Source organism: Phalacrocorax aristotelis, chromosome 19 (genome assembly GCF_949628215.1).
Source record: "Phalacrocorax aristotelis chromosome 19, bGulAri2.1, whole genome shotgun sequence".
Classification (NCBI taxonomy): domain Eukaryota; kingdom Metazoa; phylum Chordata; class Aves; order Suliformes; family Phalacrocoracidae; genus Phalacrocorax; species Phalacrocorax aristotelis.
Genome location: NC_134294.1, coordinates 476,291 through 497,785, shown reverse-complemented (window position 1 = coordinate 497,785; position 21,495 = coordinate 476,291). Strand labels below are relative to the sequence as shown.

Genomic DNA, 21,495 nt, shown 5'->3' with positions numbered 1-21,495 from the left:
GATGAACCTTTGACAGAAATGCAGTTCCAAAAGAGCATCTTTGTGGTATATCTGTGGGTTTCAGGAGTGGAACTCGCTGTTCAGGCATTTTTGTCAAATGTTTTGTCAAATGTTTTGTCAAATCTTAGCCTCTGGGTGTCCTGGTTGCTCTGACTGCTTTCACTCTGTGGTGCTCAGAGGCTTCAGCTTGGCTGTTGCCTTTGGTTTGAAAACAGTGATGCGGGAGCAACAATTAAGTAATTGCTGCTCCATCAGCCCATTTGCACATGAGGACTGGTGTTTGCAGCCTGCCAGGGCTGACTGAGAACAGCTACCAAACAGGGGGGTGATGTGTGTGGCTGAACAAGGAGCTGGCCCTGGGGTAGACTATACGCACTCTGCTTAAGCCAAAGAAGTGGCCTGTGTCCTCTGGACAATAAGAAGAGAGGGGGGCTGTCACTGCTGGGACCCTTTCTCCTCCAGCTCCCGAACTGAAGGAGGGGTGGGAATAGGAGGAGGACTGCTGGCCCCTCATGGACAAACCCCTCTGCTGCTGGGCTCTCTTGTGCCTCCTGTGGCACATGGCTAGTGGAGACGGATCTGGAGAGCCTGGTTAGCAATCTGGAAGCTGGTTAATTTTTTCCAGTTGGTGGGATTCATGCTGATGAACCAAATCAGCAAATTTAATGTACCTTAAACCTTCCTCATGGGCAATTTTAAACAAGCAATTAAAGCACCACGGCATTGCTAATTAAGACGAGAAAATACCCAGCTTGGTAATTATGTGCTTGTGAATACAGTTTTGCATCCATGGACATTTATGGAGAAAGTCAGTGGAGACTGACTTTCCAGTTGGTGGGACAAGGGGGAAGCAGAGCTATACGGTGTGAGAGGAGGGAAATCCCATCCAGATGCACCCCATCACCCATGTACCATGCTGGTGGGTACAACCCTAGCCACGCAGGGTCCCTAGAAACACCAGAGGACAAAATGGCACAGGTGAAGCCATTGGCAGGGGAAGCCAGGTCAGAGGCAGACTCCAGCTGTGCTGGGCTGGGTAATGACCTGCAGCCACAGGAGCAAAGCTCTGTGAACCGGTGTAGTCCAGGTGCTGATATTGGAAAGGGCGGAAAGGTGAACGCATACGACCTCTCTCCTCAGGCTTGGGCACAAGAGGATGGACCCCTTTGCCCATGCACTGCAGGTGGGGATGCTGCTTGCCCCTGGGAGACCACAGCCTGTGCGCCCTTCCTTGAGTGCAGAAGGGATGGAGAAGCATGCAGGGAGAAGGAGAGGTACACTAGTGGGTTTAGGGAGCCCACCAGAGCCTTGCTCCCTTCCCTTCTCTACCCAAATTCCTTATCCCTTCCTAAATCAGAGATGCTCTGAGAAGCCTCAGGCTTCTCTCCCTTTTTTCTGCTAATGGTGAGGTTTTTTTCACACCTGCATAAGAGCAGCATGAGCAACCACGAGCTCCTTGTGTTGTGTCTCCAAGTGAAACAGCTGATACAGGCTGCTCGGTTGGAAACAGGACACTGGTCTTGCTGGGCTGAGTCCAAGCATAATCCCTTTTTCCTGTCTCTGAGCTTACGGGGCCCCAGAAATGTGCGTGGGGATCACACATGCCTCTCTTAATCAGCAAACCTGGGATTTCAGTGCACCCTTTACCAGGCCAGGCTTCACCTCCTTTAGGCCCTGCCTGGAAGCATACATACCATTATATCAAGGCAAGAGATAAATGTATGTCAAAATACCCTGTCACTGCAACTCCAAAGAAACACGTTGGAATATGTTTTGCATTTCTTTGCAAATTGGTGTGAATTTCAAGGAGACTTTCTATGCATGTCCCAGTGCACACATGCCAGCTCTAAGCCGTAGGTCTGGGGGCTGTGTTGCACCTCAGTGATGCCTGCTCAGAGTGTCCCGTGCCTTCTGGCAGGGTACCAGGCTGTCGTACCCAGAGCAATGGCACCAATGCCCTGGGTGCCCACCACAGAGGGCTTCTGCCATGAGTGTACCGAAATAAACCTTTCAAGGGCAGGAGCAGGGATAGTTTCAAAGATGCGCTATGGGAGTTATGCAAATGTCCTTTCAGTGATGCCAGGAAAGAAAGTCAAAGAAACTTAGTGACTCACAAGATATCCATTGTTGGTTTGCAAGCCAGTCAGCCTGTATTTTACAAAGATACAGGCAACACCAGCTGGTAAGACTATATTGCCTTCTTTTTATCTCATGCAAAGCCCCACACCCTAAAAAAAACCCCAAACCAACAGTTTGTTTTCCAAACCACATAAGCTAGGACTGTTCAGGATCCAGGAATCAGACTTTAGATGGGAACTGCAAAGACGATGTGTCAGAGACAAAAATTGCTTGCAAGTTTGGACCAAATGTCAGGGAAAATCTTCTTCCCCTGGAGAGTTATCCAGCCCTGGGATGGGATCCTTGGATTCACATTTGCCTCATACCAGGGCTTTCAGCCTATAGTCCCAGACCTGGCGGCTAATTAGTCTGTTTGGGTCCCAGGTATGCTGGGCTGTGTGTGCATGGCTAATTCAGCTCAGTGAGCATGCGGGAGAGGGCAGGTGCAGGGCGTGTATCTCCAGGCCCTTCACCCCCTCCTCTAAACCTCAACAAGTGGCCAATTGCATTTACTAGGAAAATAAAACAAAGCAGTCATGTCCCGTCCCCCCCACCCAGCACCTAAAACCATTTTATTTCTGGTTAGGAACAAACTAAAAGGACAGATACGCCTGCAGAGCTGCCCTTTCCCCACCAACAGAAGAATATGGGTTTTGCCCCTGGCATAATATTTTATTGTTTGCCACTTTTCCTCCGAGTTTTCTATTTTCAGCTGCTGACACAGATGAAGGGTGAGAATGATGCTAGGCTGGAGTTCAGGGTGTTGACGGTAGATCTCTGTAGTCCCTGTAAGAAGTGTGGAAGAGCAGCTGGACTGTGATGGATGGATCTGGCAGTACTCAAAGATCTTCACCAGTTTTGGAGCATGGTTGGGTTTTTCTTGGTTGAACTCTTCCATAACTTTGGCGAGGTTCAGGTCACGGACACAGGTTGTTGCTCTGGATTACCAATGTGCAGGTGCCTGGGAAGCTGTTTCTGGGGAGTTTAGAAACAAGCAGCCTGCAGGAAAGACCTGACATTTTGCGCCAGTACTTACATGGGAGATGTTGTAATGCAACGGGAGGCCGGGGACTTTAAATACGCTACCAGTGTATTCGGAGGCTTGGTGTGATTGCCTTGCATGGGGAAGATGCTCCTCATCCCACAGGGCAGCAGGACTGTAGCAAAAATTTGTTCTGTCCCTGGCACGAGATCCAGATCCCACCCATGTCACCACCTCTTGTGTGATGACTTCTTCCCCTTCCTGAAAAAAAGATGCTGCTGCTGACAATTCCTGATAAAGGAGGAAGGGATCCAAAAGCTTGTGGTGCTCAGCTGTGTGGGGGCGAGGGCTGTGCTGGTCCCTTTGATGCTCTTCACTTGCTCCTGCTGGAGTGCTTGTTTTGAAGCTCAGTGCCTGTATATATCCCTGGCCATATGCATGTGGTTAGAGGGCTCACATACCCTCTGAAGTTCCATACTGGTTCCTGCAGGGGCTACGTTTAAGTTCTTGGTGTTTTGTATGTCCTTTCTTCATTTGTGTGTCTTTGCTCCCAGAAGCCTTGCGGTAGGGATGCAGGGGTACCTCCAGCTCCCATTTGGCCCTGCTCCTCCCCAAACACAGCACTTTCTGCATTTGTTTTTGTCTGGTGAAAACTGTGGTTTTTTTCAGAAGCCTTGGACAGGTCTGTCTAAAGCACTCTGACAAAACTGAGTTTTAGAAACAGCTTTTTTCTAATTCTAGCATTAGGCTGCCTGTTTCCACCCAACTCCTGCAAGCCGTAGTGTTTCCCCAGACAAGCTTTATAAAAAAGCCCTCACTCTGAGAGCGGGCCAGGCTGTCTCACCTGCATAAGTCTGCACAACGTCACCTCAGCTCCGCTCCCGCAGAAGGATGTCTGCACCAGGCAGCACAGCAGCACTCACAGCAAACTGGGATTTGGATGTTACTGCTTTTTTAAAAAAAAAAAAAAAGGGGGTGAGGAAGACAGGCAGGGCAGAGTCAGGGGTGCTCTCAACAGTACTGAATTCAAGGCAAGAGGCAAGAACTGCTGACTTTTCTATGGCAGCACCATGCAGATGTCCAGTTTGGGATGCAGCCACTCCACTTGGAAGAGCAGGACCCTCCTTGTACAACTTGTCCTGGTGGCCATAAAATCTGGGTGTCGAGCAAGAAGCCGTGCATTTGCTGCACGTGCTGTTCGCTCACAGCCCGCTGCGTAGAGTTTTGCTAGTTTTTCAAAATATTACTGGATGAAAAGTCCCCCCGTTCCCCTCTCTGCAACACTTGGGTGTGCAAAGGAGTGTGAGACGGGTTGAATTGTGGGAAGAAGCGCCAAGCAGTGGGGAGGTGATGTGGGGTAGAGTATGGGTGATATGAGACAAGTTCAGGTGTGCAGTGGTGTGACGGGTGGTACTTGGGGTGGGTTGTGAGCTGTGCCTTTGCTGTGAGGTGGGAAATGGGCTGTGTGAAGGGCTGTAAGGTGGTGTGAAGGGCTAGAGGTGAGGCAGTGGTCGGAGGTGTGAGACAGTGCAGGGGCAAGCAGCATGCAAAAGATGCAGAGAGCATCGGCAGGGCTAGGTGGTGGTGCACGATCTAGGGACAAAGAATTTGCCTGAGAGAGCCAGCCCCCAAAGCACCCTCCAGACCACCGACCAAGCTGGAGACAGAGCCTGGGCTGCCCTGGGATTGCAGGGAAAGGGGAGCACAGCCTTGCAAAAGCACAAGGTTTGGGGCAAAGCCTCTTTTTAGACATGACTGTGAATAACATGATTCTGTTTCAGTGTCTGTGTCATGTGGGAGCTGAGATTGGAGGCATCATGCTGAAACTGAAAGGAGCTGGGATTTTCTGTGCTAGCTGCTCCTACAGCCTGTAGGTGCCTGTCTGGGACTGGTGCCCGTCTCTGGCTGTCACAGTGGCTCTGACACCCTTATTTCCATCTCTGTCTCTTCCCAGTACTGCCAAAGGGAGGTACATGGCTGATCTTCTGGTGCTTGCTGATGCCCAGCTTTGTCGCAGTGTCAGAGAAAGGGGCAGTTGGTGGCACTGGGGCCATGGAGCTGCCCATTGGCACCCTCTCAGCCGTGCCCTCGCCCTGTTGAAACCTCCTGGGCTGAAAATGGAGCTGAGAGGGAGTGACATGGGGTCAATGTTTGCATTTGCACCCCACTGACGTAGCCCTCGGTGGTCCCGCCAGGGCCACCTGCAGAGCACTATCCCAGACAGCGACTTCAGGATGAGAAAAGCAGCTTGTTCCCAGCTAGCGTATCCTCGACAGGTTCATCTATCATCTCCCGAGCTCTGCCAGCTTATTAGCAGATGTTGTCCTGTCCCCAGAGAACGGAGAGGGATGGAAACAAATGGACCGAACTACAGATGGCTGGCAGAGCCCTCCACATGCTTACTGTTCCTGAGACAAGCCTGCTGCTCCGGGGCCCCTTGATGAGACGAGCATGAGAGAGTAGGGCTGGTGGACTGGGAAAAACAGGCAAGGTGTGCTGTGCAGGGTGGGGGGGGGTCAGGGGAAGCCCTGAAGTATTGACCCCAAAAGGCTGGGGTGATGACTGGGGACCCACCTATGAGACAGAGGGCTGGAGAGGTGCTCCACCAAGCACAGGTTTAGTGTTGGTTCTTGTGGGCTCTGTTTGTGATGCTGGGACCAGCAAGTGTCTAGGCTGCAAGCCCAGTGTAGATATGCAAGTCTTAAGCTGGGCTGCAGGCAGAGGCCTGCTGCTGGCCCGTGTGCACTGCAAAATCACACTGTGAGATGAAACTGCAAGGACAGGCAGCCTTGGCTGCGTTTTGCAGGAGGAATGGCACTGGGTACAGAAGGAGGACACCAGTAGCAGGACTTCTGGTGGTCCACAAAGAGGCAGGACCCAAAAACCTCAGACACAGATCAAGGGTATCAATTGCATAAAATAGCTAAAAAAAGAAGAAAAAGAGATCCCCGCCTTCTACAGGGCTCCTGGGAGGGCATTTCTGGCAGGTGGCAGTAGCTGGTTGCAGTGAAGACAGCAGGACAATGGTTCTGCACTGCCCTGGTGGGTGGCTTCAGGTTTTGTTGGCTTCAGCATGTGCTTCAGCCATGGCTGTGGATCCCTGTAAATTTTTAGACTTGGTGTGTTTGACTGAATTTTTCTCACTGGCCACTTCTTTGATGGCTTTCTCTTACCAGGGCCAATCTGGGAGATCCTGGCCTTCCACATGTCACTGGCCTGGCATGAGAGAGCTCAATCCAGAGCAGGACATGCCTGTCATCCTGTACTGTAGGGATTTCATGTTATGCAGGTTCCAAGCTGCTGCCCTGTCTCTGTTGTCTGCAAAAGGCTTTGCACGTGTGTCCTGCTTCCATCTAAAGCAAGCACTGAGGCACACGGAGGTGCATGACCCCATCCAGAGCAGCACCTGGCCCAGGCCCAGTTGCTCTCCAGCCCTCCTCACGTGCTCGTGCTGTCCAGGTGCCAGGAGGCGGCTCTCAATGGCTCAGCCCTGGTGCACAAATTCACCTGTAATTTGTCATTTAGGATAATTTTCCCCCTGAGTGCACCTAAAATAATTGTGAATCATTACTACAGGTAATTAATGGGTTTTTTTACAGCATTAAATGCTAAGTGAGTACAATTGCTAGGTGTAAATCTGCTGTGCTACAAGTTCCCATCCTTCCTGCTGGCCTGTCTCGCCATACCTGATACAGCACTGATTTCTCTGTCCTTGATTAAATATAGGTGGGGGGAACCACTCCAGTGCTTCTGGAATCAAGAGTCCCTGTTTGACGGTTCTGCATGGGTAGAGATGCTGGTGGTTTGCAGATACAAAGAGGTGTTCACGCAACAAGGTGAAGGCACCGAATCCTGGCGTGCACACTGGCTAGCACGGACTGTGGAGCTGCCTCCTTGCTTGGTTCCCATCTGGTAGGCTGTGCTCATGCTGTGACTTCATCCTTTCCCACACAGAGGAACTGGGAACTTTTCTTTCTTAGAGTTTTGGTTTGGTTTTTTCCCCAGTTGGCTACCCCAACGATTTGTCCCCACCTGAGGACAGGATGTAACACCACCCATCTCACTCTTACACCCACAGGCAAGGAGTTGCAGACCAGCAGGTGTTGCAGCATCAGGCAGAGGGCATTCAGTAAAGGCAGAGAGTCCCTGGCTCTCTTGGTATGTGGCATCATGAGGACCAGTCAGCCCCAGAGCTTGGCAAATGTCCTGGGCTGTCCTTGGTGTGGTTGGCTGCGGACAGCAAACCTCCTCTCCCAGCTCTGCCTCCACTGTTTTTTCTCCTCTTCTGACGTCCTTGAGGAAGTGAAAGGTGTTGAGAGCGCAGGGGAGCAAAGCCAGTCCCGAGCTGCTGCAATTTCCTTGTGAATCACATATGCCTTCCCTTGCATGCCCAGGTTTGGGCATTTCTGCTCCTTGCTCTGTTGCTATTCAGGGACTGGAGGAGCAGGGATTTGGGAACAAACTCTGGAGCTTCTGGGCTTTGATTTTTCCAGCGTGCTATACCAAGCTGTGACACCAACATCGCTGGCACGTGCAGCACGTGCACATCCTGCTGGTGGTATTCCTCCCCTTTCTTTAAAGTAACATTCAGTGCAAAACTGCCACAGAAGCTGGTGACAGAGTCTGAAGAGGGACCAGCAAGCCAGCAGGGATGTCTGTGGCTGGAGCACCGCCTTCAGCTGCCATTGCTGGAAGTAGCTCAGTTATAAAGAGGCCATTGTATTACTGTGCAGTGTGTGATATGTGAAATATGCTGGTAGCAATTAGTCCAGGGAGATCTGTGGCAAGAAAAGGAGTGTTATTAATTAGAAAACAAATCAGCACCTAGAAGCAGAAAAAACAGCCAGCACAGAGAGACCCAGACCGCCGGGGGTGCTGGATCCCAAACAGAACCCATCTACATGCTTGGAAGCCAAAATTGAGGCAGTATGCAGAGGTGGCCACTGGGGGTAAAGATGGGAAAATGAAGGTATTGCTACCTCAGAAGGGAGAATCAGAAATGAGTCAAAGCCAGGATTAATGCTTGCATCACTGGAACTGGTCCTAGCAGTGCTTGATGAATACAAGGACCCAGACAGAGCCTGTTTTCCTTACTTGGAATCAAAATCTGCAAGAGAGGACAGATCCTTCCACCCCCAGACAGACACCTGACATGCCACATGTCACTCTTGAGCTAATCGATTTTCCTAACGAGAGACGAGTTGTTTGTCTGTGTGACAATTCACCCGAGGGGCTGCTGGGAGAAGGGGGGATAGGAGGGAGCAGACCGATGACACCTGTGGCGTGGGATGAGTGTGTGCTCCTGCCGCACAGCCCCCAGCATCAGGACAAGGCAGAGCAACTGAAGGCAGGTTCTGTTGTCAGAAAAAACTCAGGCTGACTCCTTTGGCCTTGCAGAGAGCAGGCAGCATACACTGCCCGTTTACTGCAACGTGAAAAAAGAGACAGTGTTTGCCCTTATTTTGTGCAAGAAAATTTGTCCCTTTGTATAGCAGCACACCAGGGGCTTGCAGAGGGATGTGCACTACGTCCCAGGTGTGCAGCTTTTTTTAATTCTTGAAACCGCTCACATGGATGCTCTCGGGCACATGGGCACACCCAGCGTGAGTAGTGTGGCAACCGCTGTCAAGTGAGGACTGCGCTGTAGATTTGCCCCATAAATGACGGTTCTTAGAACAGTTTACAAGGTGATTTCCAGTGCTGCCTGTTTTGATCTTCACAGCACTCCCTGCCCCGAGGCCAGGTGGTGGCCCAGAGGGGTGGCTGCTGTGGGGAGAGCTCTGGGCAGCAGGAGAGCACCTCAGGCTTCGCAGGCAGCTTGTGAAAAGCAGATGCGTGCAAGTCTGCTTATGAAACAGTGGGGATCAGGTAGCAGGATGGCAGTAAGTACAGCCTGGGGGGAGAGAAAAAAGCAGTTTTCACAGAACCCAATTTTGGGCTGGGCAGCTGGAGGGTGGGACTCACCCAGATGTTGTGGAGAAGGGCTGGTTTCCCATGCACTGGGATGGCAATAAGAATGGGGTCCAGCTTTGCATGGGTAGTGTTCGCAAAGCTGTGGGGTGCTCCTTGTCCAGGCGCATCCCTCTGACCTATGCCTGTTCCCTCCTCTGCAGCCTGCCAGCTAGGATTTTACAAGTCAGCCCCCGGGGACCAGCTGTGTGCAAAGTGCCCCTTGCACAGCCATTCGGAGAGCCGGGCAGCCCACGTGTGCCGCTGCGACAGCAGCTTCTACAGGGCAGTGCAGGACCCCCCCTCAGCTGCCTGCACACGTGAGTACCCCAGCTGCCCAGGTGCCCGCTTGCGATGCAGCAGGGCTGAGCCCATCGTGCACCCCTGCCTCTGTGCATGCTGCCCGAGGCACTGTAGCAGATTTTCAACCCCGGGTATCTCTTTGGCACATGAGCTGAGACCCCCTTGGCTGCACTCCCTCACTGCCTTCTGTCTCATCCTCATCCTGCTGCTCTCCAAACATCCCTGGCCAGAGTCTGCTCCCTTCCCAGGGCTCTCTCCTGCAATGGAACATGGCGAGACTGTGGCTCTGCTAGCAAGCTCATCTGCTCACCCACCAGCCAGTGTGCCAGCCACTTGCTGGCTGCTTTCCTTTGCAGAAGCGCCCAGGGTGCTCAGACCCATGGGAGGCCATGGGGCAGTGCAAGTGCCGCTGCACTCTCCCTCGCTGTTGGTGGATGGTGGCACCAGGCTTGTTATACGGTTTCCACTCAGCTCTCTGCAACAGGCTGCTTTGAGGGGTCCAGTGCTATTAAAAGGAGACAAGAACATCTCAGGAGGACTCCTCCTCTCTGCAGTTGGTCAAGGAGGGCAGAAAGGCTGCTAGCTGGAGCCAGGGTGAAAGTTCAGCAATATAGGACCTGTGTTTCCCTAGGGCATATCCACTCAAGATTGTTAATCTTCTCAGAAAACATGAGTTTACCCTTCCCTTTAGATGAGCAGGTCCTGCTCTCCATCCACCGGCCTATTGACACCTTGGCTCTTCCCCCAAAATCTTCCCACATCCCCATTTCTTCCTGCTTCCCCAAGAAAAAAACATCAGCTCTTCCCTGCCTGTCACTTGGCATCCTGGTCCCGAGCACCTTACCTTTGCGGCATTTCACCTCAAGGCCTGTCTGTGTCTTTGCTGTCTTCTGTTTGGAGTATTTACTCCTCTGGGCGGCTCTGTATTCCCTGTAGCATCACTTGCACATGCAGGCACATGGTGCCCAAGGTGCACCCTCCTGTCGGTCCCATGCTCTCCCAGTCCCAACATGCTTCAGTCACCGTGGCCCTACCTGAACCTCTGATTCTTTTCCAGGGCCCCCCTCTGCTCCTGTGAACCTGATCTCCAGTGTGAATGGCACTTCGGTGACACTGGAGTGGGGCCCACCCCTGGACAAGGGGGGACGTGCTGACATCGTGTACAACGTGGTCTGCAGGCGCTGCGTGGGGGATGCTGGCCAGTGTGAGGCGTGCGGCAGCGGGATCCGCTTTATGCCCCAGCAGATGAGCCTGGTGCAGGGAGCGCTGACAGTGACCAACCTCCTGGCCCACACAAACTACTCCTTTTGGGTGGAGGCCGTCAATGGTGTGTCTGACCTCAGCCTGGAGTCCAGGAGAGCTGCAGTGGCCAACATCACGACAAACCAGGCAGGTAGGAGGAGCAGACACCCCCCTCCAGGCTTTGCCTGTGTGTGTGATGCTGATGGTGCTCCAACATTGCTCCAGCCACTACCTGCAGGAGCCAGAACCTGCCCTAGCAGCCAAGGGCTTGTTTGGTGATGGGCACGGGACTCCCAGGAGATGTGACCCCTATCCTCTCTGCTGCTTGAGGTGGGTTCAGGGAGCCAGGGTAGACTGGAGGCAAGCTGCTGCTCAAGGGAACTCTTACCCTTCTCTGGCTCATGGTATCCTTTTTCGTCCTTTCCCTCCACTTTAGCCTGCAGCTGCTGCTGGAGGCTCCTTTTCTGCAGAGGACAGAGTGCACAGAGAACACTTGTTTATTGACAGAAACACTAAGTGGAGTATGCACCTTTCAGGCTGTTCCTCCAGCCTTCTGTCCCCTCCCAAAGGGCCAAACAGCAGCTCATGCTCTGCTCTTAGGTCACACCAATGCAAGGCCCTGGCAGGTGACAGCAACATTTGCTGGAAAAGTCTCTCATGCATGTCTCCTCTTTGCAAATCCCTTGCTGTGAACTGTTCTTTCCCTGGGAAATACTTCTGAGCAATGCTCTAGCCCAGGTGGGCCAGGACCTTGCTCCAGGGTCACCTGAGCATCTCTCCACAGCAGAGCCTCGGCTAAGCCCCTTTCCATGGGGCATGTTGCAGGTGGATGGGACAGGGCAGGGACTGACCCTTCTTGTTAATTCTCCCAGTTGGAAATGAGCCCACGGGAACTCCCCGTGATGCTAAGCCCCTTCTGCTCTCATGGTGCTGCTGCCAGCAGGAGAAATCTGGGCAGCCTCGCTGGGTTAGCTCATGGCTGGCACAAGAACAAGGCCCTTTTAGTACTAACGTCTGCCCATAGCACTTCTTCAGCCCTCCGCTGAGCCCATGTGGGCACGGCTCAGTCCTGCCAGCTTGCTTCTGCAAGATCCCTCCAAGTGCTCACGAGCAGCATCAGCCTGATGCCTCAGAGAGGGATGCTCTCAGGAAGTGCTGAATATTCCCATTTCAACTTCCCTCTGCTGGAAAGTGGATGCTAAGCAGGTGCTGCGAACCCCATGGGGTTGGGAATTTGGTAGTGATTGAAGTTTAGCTGCAGTACTCGTGCAGTGCTCCAGCTGCTGTACACCACAGAGCATCCCTGCCCACCAGGAGGGCTGAGGAACCCCTGCCACACTGCGCGGGGTGTCTTACCCATGTTGGGTGCTGGTCACTCTTGGGGTGGCTGAGCAGGGCAGGAGTGGGTGCAGCAGAGACCCTGAGGCTGTTTGGAGACAAGGCATTGCATATGCCCGTGGGGTTTAGCTGATTCCCACCATCCTACCCTGTCCCAGCTCCCTGGGGTTCTGTGTCCCAAGGGTGATTTCTGCTTCTCAGAGGAGCCAGCTTGAAGATAACTGATGCCTTTCAGTCCCTGGGTGCCCCACTGCTGCTGGAGCTCCTGTGGCCTCTTCTGGTCTCTGTGCTGCTCCAGTGACACCCCTGCACTGCAGCCATGGCAGACAGCAGCTCTAACTTCCCCAGAGCCACCACATCCCATTTTAATTCTGCAGTTAGGGTTATAAGGAGTGCCTGGCCCATTCCCATGAGTTGGACCCAGTGGCTGCGCCTGGCCATTGCATCACCCTACAGCACTCTCTGGGGTCCTTCCAGGGGAAATCTTCCCAGAGGGAAAAGAGGCCAGTGAGTTGGCTCCTCCAGCTGTGGCAGCTCCAGTGCAGACACGGCAGGTACAAGAACTGATTTGCAGGCCCCCAGTCCAGGCCCAGGCAGATGACAAGTATCTCAGGGAGGGAGACCACCCTCAGGGCACCTTTAGACTGATGCTCAGTCCCTGATCACCCCTCTGGACATCTATCATCTCCCTTTTCCCTCTTCCCCTGCCCCTCTGCCCCTTCCCCAGGTGGGGCAGGAGGGGTCAGGGTCTCTATGACCTCCAGCCCTGTCTCCTTTCTGGCTCCAGATCACAGTCAATCACCAGTGTCCCTCCTGCCTGTGCTGGGACAATGCCCTCCTCTTTCCTCTCCTCAGAGCCTGCTCACTCCCTGGGAAAGAGATTGAGGCAACTGAAGCAAACAAAAGCCTGTTTGCAGCCCCTTCACATCACTCTTCTCCACATGACTTTAATTAAAACAGAAACATGGTTTAAACCAGGGCTCCTACTTGGGTGTCTACTTCCACCCTTCCCTGCTGCTGTGTCCTGCTGCCCTCACCCATGCAGGACCCCCACCAGCAGGTGCCTAACACCCTGCTGTCTGTATCCCCAGCCCCATCCCAGGTAGTGGTGATCCACCAGGAGAGCACGGGCCAGAACAGCGTCACTTTGCTGTGGCAAGAGCCAGACCAGCCCAACGGCATCATCCTGGAATATGAGATCAAGTACTACGAGAAGGTAATGCTAAGCTTGCTGCCAAAAACCCATTCCAGCATGGTAGATTTAGACAGGGGCACGACTCAGTTTAAATCCTGCTGGTGCAATTGCTGCTATCAGCCAGACTTGCACAAAAGACAACATTTTGAAGACTTTGTGGCTGCTGTGCTGATGCAGCAAGGTTTTTGGTGTTGCTTTTCCCCAGGACAAGGAAATGCAGAGCTATTCGACTCTGAAATCCAAGGGCACCACTGCCACCATCTCTGGGCTCAAGCCTGCAACCCGCTACATTTTCCAGGTTCGGGCTCGGACCTCCGCTGGCTGCGGAAGGTTCAGTCAGACTGTGGAGGTGGAAACGGGGAAGCCAGGTGAGCGTGTGCAGTTGTGGGTTATGGGAAGCTTGGGACAGGGAGCATGGGGGGTGGTGATGTCCTTTTCCATGGCAATTGTGCTTCTGCCATGCAGGGAACAGGCTGGAGGCACATGTCCTGTGGTTGCTTGAGGTTGCCCTCCTGAGGTGTGTTTATACATTAGAAAGAAAAGGGAGAAATGATGTAGCTGGGAATGATGGGCTGGGAAGATCTGGTGAGGTTCTGAGGCTACAGACTCCTCCGCACTGGTTTGCTGTATCCCCGTGGCTTTCCCAGATCTGTCTTGGTTTCCCCATGTGTCCCTGTACACTGGGAGAGCCCCAGAGATAGGGCTGGATGGGGATCAGTGCTTTTTCTTTGAAGAACATGACCCCAGTGGGGTAGGTGAGTTTCTGAGCACAGCGGAGTGCTCTTCACCCCAGCCTCCCTCCTTCGTACCCTACTTCTTCCAGTCTCTCTCCGGTACGACACGATGACAATTGTCTGGATCTGCCTGACACTCATCACTGGCCTCGTAGCATTGCTGGTGGCCCTAATCTGCAAGAAGAGGTAAGTGTTTTCTGGAGGTCAGTGCAGCTTGTCATCGAGCAGGAGGGATGGGAGAACTTGGGTGCAGCTTTTCTCCTCTGTTTGTCCAGAGCATCCATAGATCAGGGGTTAATATGCAACCAAGAGAGTTCGTTTGGAAGTCACCATACCTCCACCCACCCTGAGGCAGACCCAATCTCCAGACCTTTCCCGCATGCCAGCAGGCTGAATAGCAATAGCGATACCAGTACCAGCACCACCACCAGTACGAGGGCTGACTGGAGGGGTTAGGAGGCAGGTCAGGAGTGGAGAGAGCTCTTCTCCATCAGAAAGGTCGAAAAGGGATTATGTGCTGCTGCATCTCAGCATGGCTGATCCAGGCATGTGGATCACACTTGCCGCTGCCCAGAGGAGACAAAGGGCTGCAGCTTTTAGCACTGCCAAGCCTTGGAGAGCACCTGGAAAGTACCTTGCTCCAGGCCATAGTGTCAGTCTAGCAAGATGCAGGGATGCAGCTGGTGGAGGCCCAAGCATTAGCTCCAGCTCCTGCTGGGCTTCTGACCCTTGTGTCCCCGTGGCAGGCACTGCGGGTACAGCAAGGCTTTCCAGGACTCTGACGAGGAGAAGATGCATTATCAGAACGGGCAAGGTAGGATCCTCCCTGTGGCTGCCCCTGCGATTTGAAGGACCTCAGCCCTGTGGATGGGCAGGGACGTGGACTATTACCCTTGGCACTGCAGTGGTTTCCGGGGGAAGGGTTTTGACCACTGCCTGCTTCTGGGGATGTGTCTGAGTGGGGTCTCTGATCCCAGGGGCATCCTGGTGTTGGGGGTTGAAGGGCTGCACAGTGTGAGATGGGACTGCAACACATTCATCCCAGACAGCAGCAGGCCAGAAGAGCAGAAAATTCATCACAGGCGAGGGGTGGGGGAGCAGTGCAGGGGGACAGTCACATGGAGGAGACCTGGGCAGCTGGGTCCTAGACTGCTCTGAGGACACTGTTATGCCAAAGAGTGCCTTGAGTTTCCTTGGGGCTGCAACATCTGTGGCTCCTCAGCATGTCAGCCCGAGAGGTCCTGCCCTGGCCCATCCTCTGCCTGGCTGCTGGGCCCCCTACTTCTTGGCAGGGCTGCCTGAAAGAGCTTATCTCCTCTCTCCCCTTTGAAACCTGGCAGTGAAGTTCCCTGAGTCAAAGTTCTATGTGGACCCCCACACGTATGAGGACCCCTGCCAAGCCGTGCACGAGTTCACCCGTGAAATTGAGGCATCCCGGATCAAGATAGAGAAGGTCATTGGGTCTGGTGAGTCCCCAGGCATGAAATAAACTCTTTGGAGGCAGCCTAGCGCAGAGGGTTGCTGTTCAGCTGGTGTGGCACTGATGGCTCAGGCTAACACAGCAGATGGCTCAGCCTGTCTCATGTGCTCCAATGTGGCCACCCTGCTTTCAAACCTTGGAGCAAGCATCTGGGGTGAGAGCAAATGAAATTGCAAGCAAAATGGTAAATTTTCAGAACAAAAGGGGTTTTGCTTAGGAACAGGGGTTGCAGGGAAGCACAGGGCAGAGCCAGATCTGGAGCTTCACCAGCAGCATCCCAACGGCTTATGGAGGCTCACCCTGTGTGCTGAGGGACAGTGCAGGGCCAAGCAGAGCAGTATGAGGAAGCCTTACTGAGAGACATCCCTGCTGCTCTAAGACACTCCCAAATTTGTTAATTGAAAGCAGTAAAGCAAGTGCCACTGTAATCACTCTTGGCCCATTGCCCTCAGTAAAAGGCATCAGAGAGAGGTGGATTCTGATACTTCTGCCCAGTTCCTGGAGGTGGCACTGGAAGCCGGCGATGGGCAATCCTTTCTGTTAGCAGAGGCAGCGATGCACAAAGAGCCCCGGAGTCCTGAGAGGATGGAGTACGCTGCGAGCATGCCAGCAGACTGGGTGATCCATGGTGCTGGTGGGTTGATGCAAGAAGCCAAGGAGCTCCCCATGCCCTCACCTCCACTTGCCTTTCAGGGGAGTCCGGAGAGGTGTGCTATGGCCGCCTGAAGCTGCCAGGGAAGAGGGAGATTCCTGTGGCCATCAAGGCACTGAAAGCAGGCTACACTGAGAAGCAGAGAAGGGACTTCCTGAGCGAAGCCAGCATCATGGCGCAGTTCGACCACCCCAATGTCATCCACCTGGAGGGGGTGGTGACCAGGAGTATGTGGCTGGTGGGGTCAGGCCCCTCTGGTGGGGCAGAGCTGGGATGTACCTCCCCGTGGGCACCCTGGGAGATGGGGGTCAGGGATCACTTTGGGTGCACTCCATCTTCGGCTGCACTGATTGTTCACTTGTCAGATGTCCATTTATCTGGGGTCCACTCCATCCCATCCCATCCCATCCCATCCCATCCCATCCCCCGCCTTCTCTTACAGGACAAACTTTCCATGCAGCAGCTCTCCTCGCTCCACAGTGCGGCCCAGGTCAGGGTTATTGGATTAGGAGACGTCCTACCCATTAGCGTTTATTTTAAAGGCCATCTGTATTGAATCATAATTTGAAGCCTTCCTTCAAAAAAGGCACATTCTGATGCAAAGTGTTATGCTAATGGAATGCAAATCTCAGTGGGATAATGAAGATGACCTAGCCACGTCAATAGCACCTGGAGGGAGGGGTGAGTGTTGGGGTTATTGATACCCTACTGTTGTGCCTGTCCTGCATGGTGCAGGGGTGAGACCACACTGCAGGGCTGCAGGAGATCCATTGGCCTGGATTCATGTTTCTCCCAGTAAAAGCCTGGCACTGGGCTTCCCGGAGGAAGGTGACTTCTCTGCTAACTTGACCTCCCTTGTCTCTGCAGGCAAATTGGTAATGATTGTTACTGAGTACATGGAGAATGGCTCGCTAGACACCTTCCTCAGAGTAAGGACTGTATTTTTATTCGTTGCACATCCCCCTGGGCTGAGCGACAGGAGCAGAGGCCTGTTCCTGCCCCTCAGCCTCACGGCCGCTGAGACCCCTGCATGAGAGCAGTGTGCTCTGGGCCCTCCCCTCTCCAGCAGAGACCAGCTCCCGGGAGCAGCACTGCAAAGGGAGGGGCACCTGCCTGAGTGGTGTGCCAGAGGCGCTGGGTTGGCAGGAGGTGGGCTGGGGGACCAAGAGAAAGGCAGGGTTAGGGGAGGTGCTAAGCCAAAGATGAGAGGTACTAAGGGGTCACTTTAATGAGGGCAGTATCAATAGGATGCTGGTGAAAACCACAAATGAACTCTGGGTTATTTCCTCTTCAGAAACACGATGGGCAGTTCACCATCATCCAGCTGGTGGGCATGTTGCGTGGCATTGGAGCGGGCATGAAGTATCTGTCTGACCTGGGCTACGTGCACCGGGACCTGGCTGCCCGCAACATCCTGGTGAACAGCAACCTGGTCTGCAAAGTGTCTGACTTTGGCCTCTCCCGTATCCTGGAGGATGACCCTGATGCTGCGTACACTACCACGGTGCGTGGCTTCTAGCGCTGGAGTCCTGTTGATCCTTACTGACAGTGATTAACCCAGGCCACTGACAGATGGAAAAGTTAAACACTCTCAAGTCAAGACAGGCAGAGAAGGAATGGAGACAGCCACCCCACTGCTGATATCCGGACAAAGAGCATGAACCCAAAGAGCTCCTGAGCCTTAATACATTGTCTTTCACACAGGGACATCCCAGAACTGGTGTGCCGTAAACAGAGAAGTGGGGTGGGAGAGCAGGGAGGTGATCAATCCTCCCCAGCCAACCGCTTCTGCGGGCACGCATGGCCCACTGCACAGGGACACTCCCATGTCCCCACTGGATTCCTTCCCTAGACCGTGTAGCTCCATCCACTCCTTCAGTTCTTGGTCAGTAGGTGGGTGTTATGGTACACTCTTCAGTAGCGTGGCCATTCACGACTTTTCCCATGTGGCTCTGCCTCATTCAGAGGTGTGGAAAGGGTGGGAATTGGCTTTGCGACCTACATGATTTTGATTTAATGTAGGACACTTTTGTCTGTGAAGCCATTTTTAGATTTTTCTGGCCAACCTGGCAGCTCTGGAGCTTGATGTGCTCCTCCACTGGAGGCCATCAGAGGTAAAATGAAATACATGGAGGGAATGTGCTCTTTTTGCTCTTCTCTGGCCGTGAAAGAAGTTGGTGTGCTCCCCAGGCACACCTCTGGCTGAGAAAATGTGGTGGATAGACAGTTCCTGATGGAGGCCAGTTTGGAGCTGCAGCTGAAGGGTCTGAGGAACATTTTTCAGAAGGACAGAGACTAGAGAAGCAGGAAAAGATTCAGGTTACTTTGGGGTAGCTGATGGCAATGCAGAGCATGGCCCAAAGCAGCTGCAGCTCTGAGGGATGAGTGCACAGTGGCCCACCCTGGAGAACATGGCCTTCATGCTCTTGGCTTGACTTCAGCCAAGTGGAGAAGTGAGCCAGAATGAGTCCTGTGTGTGTCTTTGCATTCAGCTGCTCCCTTTGGTATCTCAAGAAATAACCTGACATCCCAGATCCTTTTATTCTGGGGAAGGTTCCTGCTGCTTGGTTCAAGTACAGCATCTTCTGCATCTTGGCATTGGGACTCTCAGAGGAAGGGTAAGGAGGGGCCCAAGATCAGCTAGGGCTTCCTGATATCAGAGTAGCCTGTCTCCTTGTCCAGACACACACATAGCCTGGCCACCCTCCCACCAAGGCAGTCTCTGAGGTTTCCCCAGTGCTTTTAATCTTCATGAACAAGTTTCCAGAGGCAGTATGTCTGTCACCACACCGGGTCAAGGAGGTGACCTGAGTGACCAGAGCTCATGTATTGACCTACCTGCTGACCCTTTCCAATCATGCTCAGTTTCTAGAGACACTGTCTCATGTCCCCAGTATGAATACAAGCAGGGAGGTCACTGGAGGATGGAGCAGCCAGTGGGAATGGCACCAGCAGAGTGAGGCATCCTGGCACAGCGAAACCCACTGGAGCTGGTTACTCTGGAGGAAGACTGGGTGCATAGTCTGGATAGAGATGAAGCACAAGGATGCAGTGGCAGGATCAGGAGCACGAGATCTCTGGTGAGGTCTCAGTCAGTGCATCCTGAAAATGAGGACTCTTTCTCATTCAGAAACTTGTGATAAGATGGTATCCTGTGTTCCTTCTCTGTTGTCCTTGACCTGCTCAGGAGATTACTTCCCCAAAGGGACTCTCCCCAAGGATGCATCATTCATCTTTGGTCCCCATCAAGGAGTGCACCAGAGCAGGCAGGACTCAGCTGGGTGGAGACAACTCTCACTAGACAGGGATACCTGAAAGGTGTTCCCAGGCACATCACGTCTGCCCCAACAGCTATGGGAAACCCACCTGATGTTCCCTATACCACCACTTTCCTCTTCAGATGGCAGGCAACCACATTTCCAGTTTAAATGTGTTGTTTGCCCGTATGTTGCTGATTTTTGTCAGCATGGTCCTTTAGTTCAAGAAGTCCTTCTCTTCAGTGCTCACCTGCCAAAGCAGTAACGGACAGGGAGCACATGCCATCATTCTCCTTGTCTGCTCAAGTCAGGCTCTGCCTGCTGCCCAGGAGGGTCAGCTCCATGCTTCTGTGCTCTGGTAGCTCTTGGCTCCACTTCATCACTTTGATTTCCTCTCTCTTGAACGCTGAGGGCCATTGTGCATGAAGAAGACCTTGTACAACACACAGCTTTCTCCTTGCTCTACTGGAAATACCTTGAAGTCATCCTTCAGGTACACCTCTAGGCTTACCTTGTGCAGATTGCCTCCTCAGTCCTTTCCAGAAGATGCCATCCCAGCATATCTCTTGTCTAATCTGCTGTCCCAGCTGCAGAGATGTAGGGATGCCTGAGCCCTGCATACTCTGAGCCTCCCCTGTTGCTCACTTTTTCAGGGGGGGAAGATCCCTATTCGCTGGACGGCTCCGGAGGCCATCGCATACCGCAAGTTCTCCTCAGCCAGTGATGTGTGGAGCTACGGCATTGTCATGTGGGAGGTGCTGGCTTACGGCGAGCGCCCGTACTGGAACATGACCAACCGGGATGTGAGTGGACACGAGGCAGCATGGTGGCAAGCCTGCCTCTTCTCCTGCCCTTGCCCAAGCCAGCCTAGCAAAGGGGCTGGGGAAAAGGGACCCAAAGAGCAGCCCTTGCCTCTCCTCACATACCTGCAGGGCTGTGCACCACGTGCTTGTCTCCTCAGTGGGGACATCAGTGTTTCGCCCATCATTGCACTGAGCAGCCTTTCCCTTTGCAGCACGTGGCTCCTGGCTGTGCCTAGCTGTGTGAACTGTGGGTGTCCCCATCCCTGTCTGCTGCTCCGCAAAAGCCTTTTTGCTGGCTGGAGAGCATCAGCACATGTTGTGCCACTTTCCCATTCCCTGGAAGGCGTCAGGGCTTCCCTAGGATCACTGCAGCCCCACTGCATTAGCCTGCCAGTCCCTCCTGCACCCAGTGCTGGGGGTCTGTCCCTTCCACTACACATGAGGCTGCTGAGAGCCCTAGGCTTGCACCACCTGGCAGTAGGCTTTGGGCTTGTTAGAGTTATGTGGAGCCACTCTTATCTCAAGAATAGCTTAAAATTGTAGGAAAATGTATGTTATATTCTTGACTACAACCTAGGAACAAAATTTTGAAAAGGGGGCTGTAAAATTAATATTTTGATTCTGCAGAACCACAGGACTCCTTTTTTTTACCTACTGGGACTGTAAACCTATCTGCCTTCTCCCTGCTCTGGGAGTCCTGAGAGTCCCCACTCTCCCTAGTGTTTTTATTATTTCAGAAAGTGTCTTTGGTGACAACAGGGTATGGATGCAGCGGCTTACACCACCTCCTCCGCACAGTTCCTTCAGGCAGGGTTTCCTCCAGCTTTGCTGAGCGGTGGCAAGCCCTGGTTTTAGAACAACTGAACGTGAGTGCAGCTCTCGTAGCTTGCCTGCTGGAGGGAAGCTGCAAGATTTTACGCCTGTTGGACCACTTAAACCTGCTGTCATAGCAGTGATTTCTTGTATGTGTATGGTATCCAGCCTGCTTCCATCTCTCCACAGAGACTACGCACAGCTCGCTGGCACTGCGCTTGTCATTTAGCATGAATCTTGTGAACACCTGCCCTGCTTCCCCATCTGATGTTCCCAGCAGCTCATGCACCAGGGATCTTCCCAGTGTGCTGCTGTCTGGGGGGCTGGGAGTTGGGGGGATGGGGGGGTGTGTGTGCAGCTCCACTTCGGCATGTGGCTTCCTTCCAGGTCATTAACTCAGTGGAGGAAGGCTACCGCCTGCCTGCCCCCATGGGCTGCCCCACAGCCCTGCACCAGCTCATGCTCAATTGCTGGCAGAAAGACCGCAGCGAGAGGCCACGCTTCTCCCAGATTGTCGGCATCCTGGACAAGCTGATCCGCAACCCTGACAACTTGAAGTGTACAGCCACCGTGAACAGGTAAGGGCTTCCTGAGCCGCCGTAATGAGCAGGGGCTGGCAGCTGATGCTG

General features: G+C 53.3%; 1 protein-coding gene across 1 annotated transcript in view; it reads left to right on the top strand.

Annotated features, from left to right (window-relative positions):
* The window catches only part of EPHA8 (EPH receptor A8), a 39,284-nt gene that overhangs the window by 14,307 nt on the left and 3,482 nt on the right, over window positions 1–21,495 (top strand). Inside the window, exons 3-14 of the mRNA XM_075113819.1 lie at window positions 9,214–9,369; window positions 10,410–10,745; window positions 13,024–13,148; window positions 13,333–13,495; window positions 13,951–14,047; window positions 14,608–14,675; window positions 15,202–15,327; window positions 16,035–16,220; window positions 16,861–16,922; window positions 17,288–17,497; window positions 19,904–20,053; window positions 21,254–21,444. Of these exons, the coding sequence (XP_074969920.1) occupies window positions 9,214–9,369; window positions 10,410–10,745; window positions 13,024–13,148; window positions 13,333–13,495; window positions 13,951–14,047; window positions 14,608–14,675; window positions 15,202–15,327; window positions 16,035–16,220; window positions 16,861–16,922; window positions 17,288–17,497; window positions 19,904–20,053; window positions 21,254–21,444 (1,870 nt within the window). The remainder of the gene's footprint in view (window positions 1–9,213; window positions 9,370–10,409; window positions 10,746–13,023; window positions 13,149–13,332; window positions 13,496–13,950; window positions 14,048–14,607; window positions 14,676–15,201; window positions 15,328–16,034; window positions 16,221–16,860; window positions 16,923–17,287; window positions 17,498–19,903; window positions 20,054–21,253; window positions 21,445–21,495) is intronic.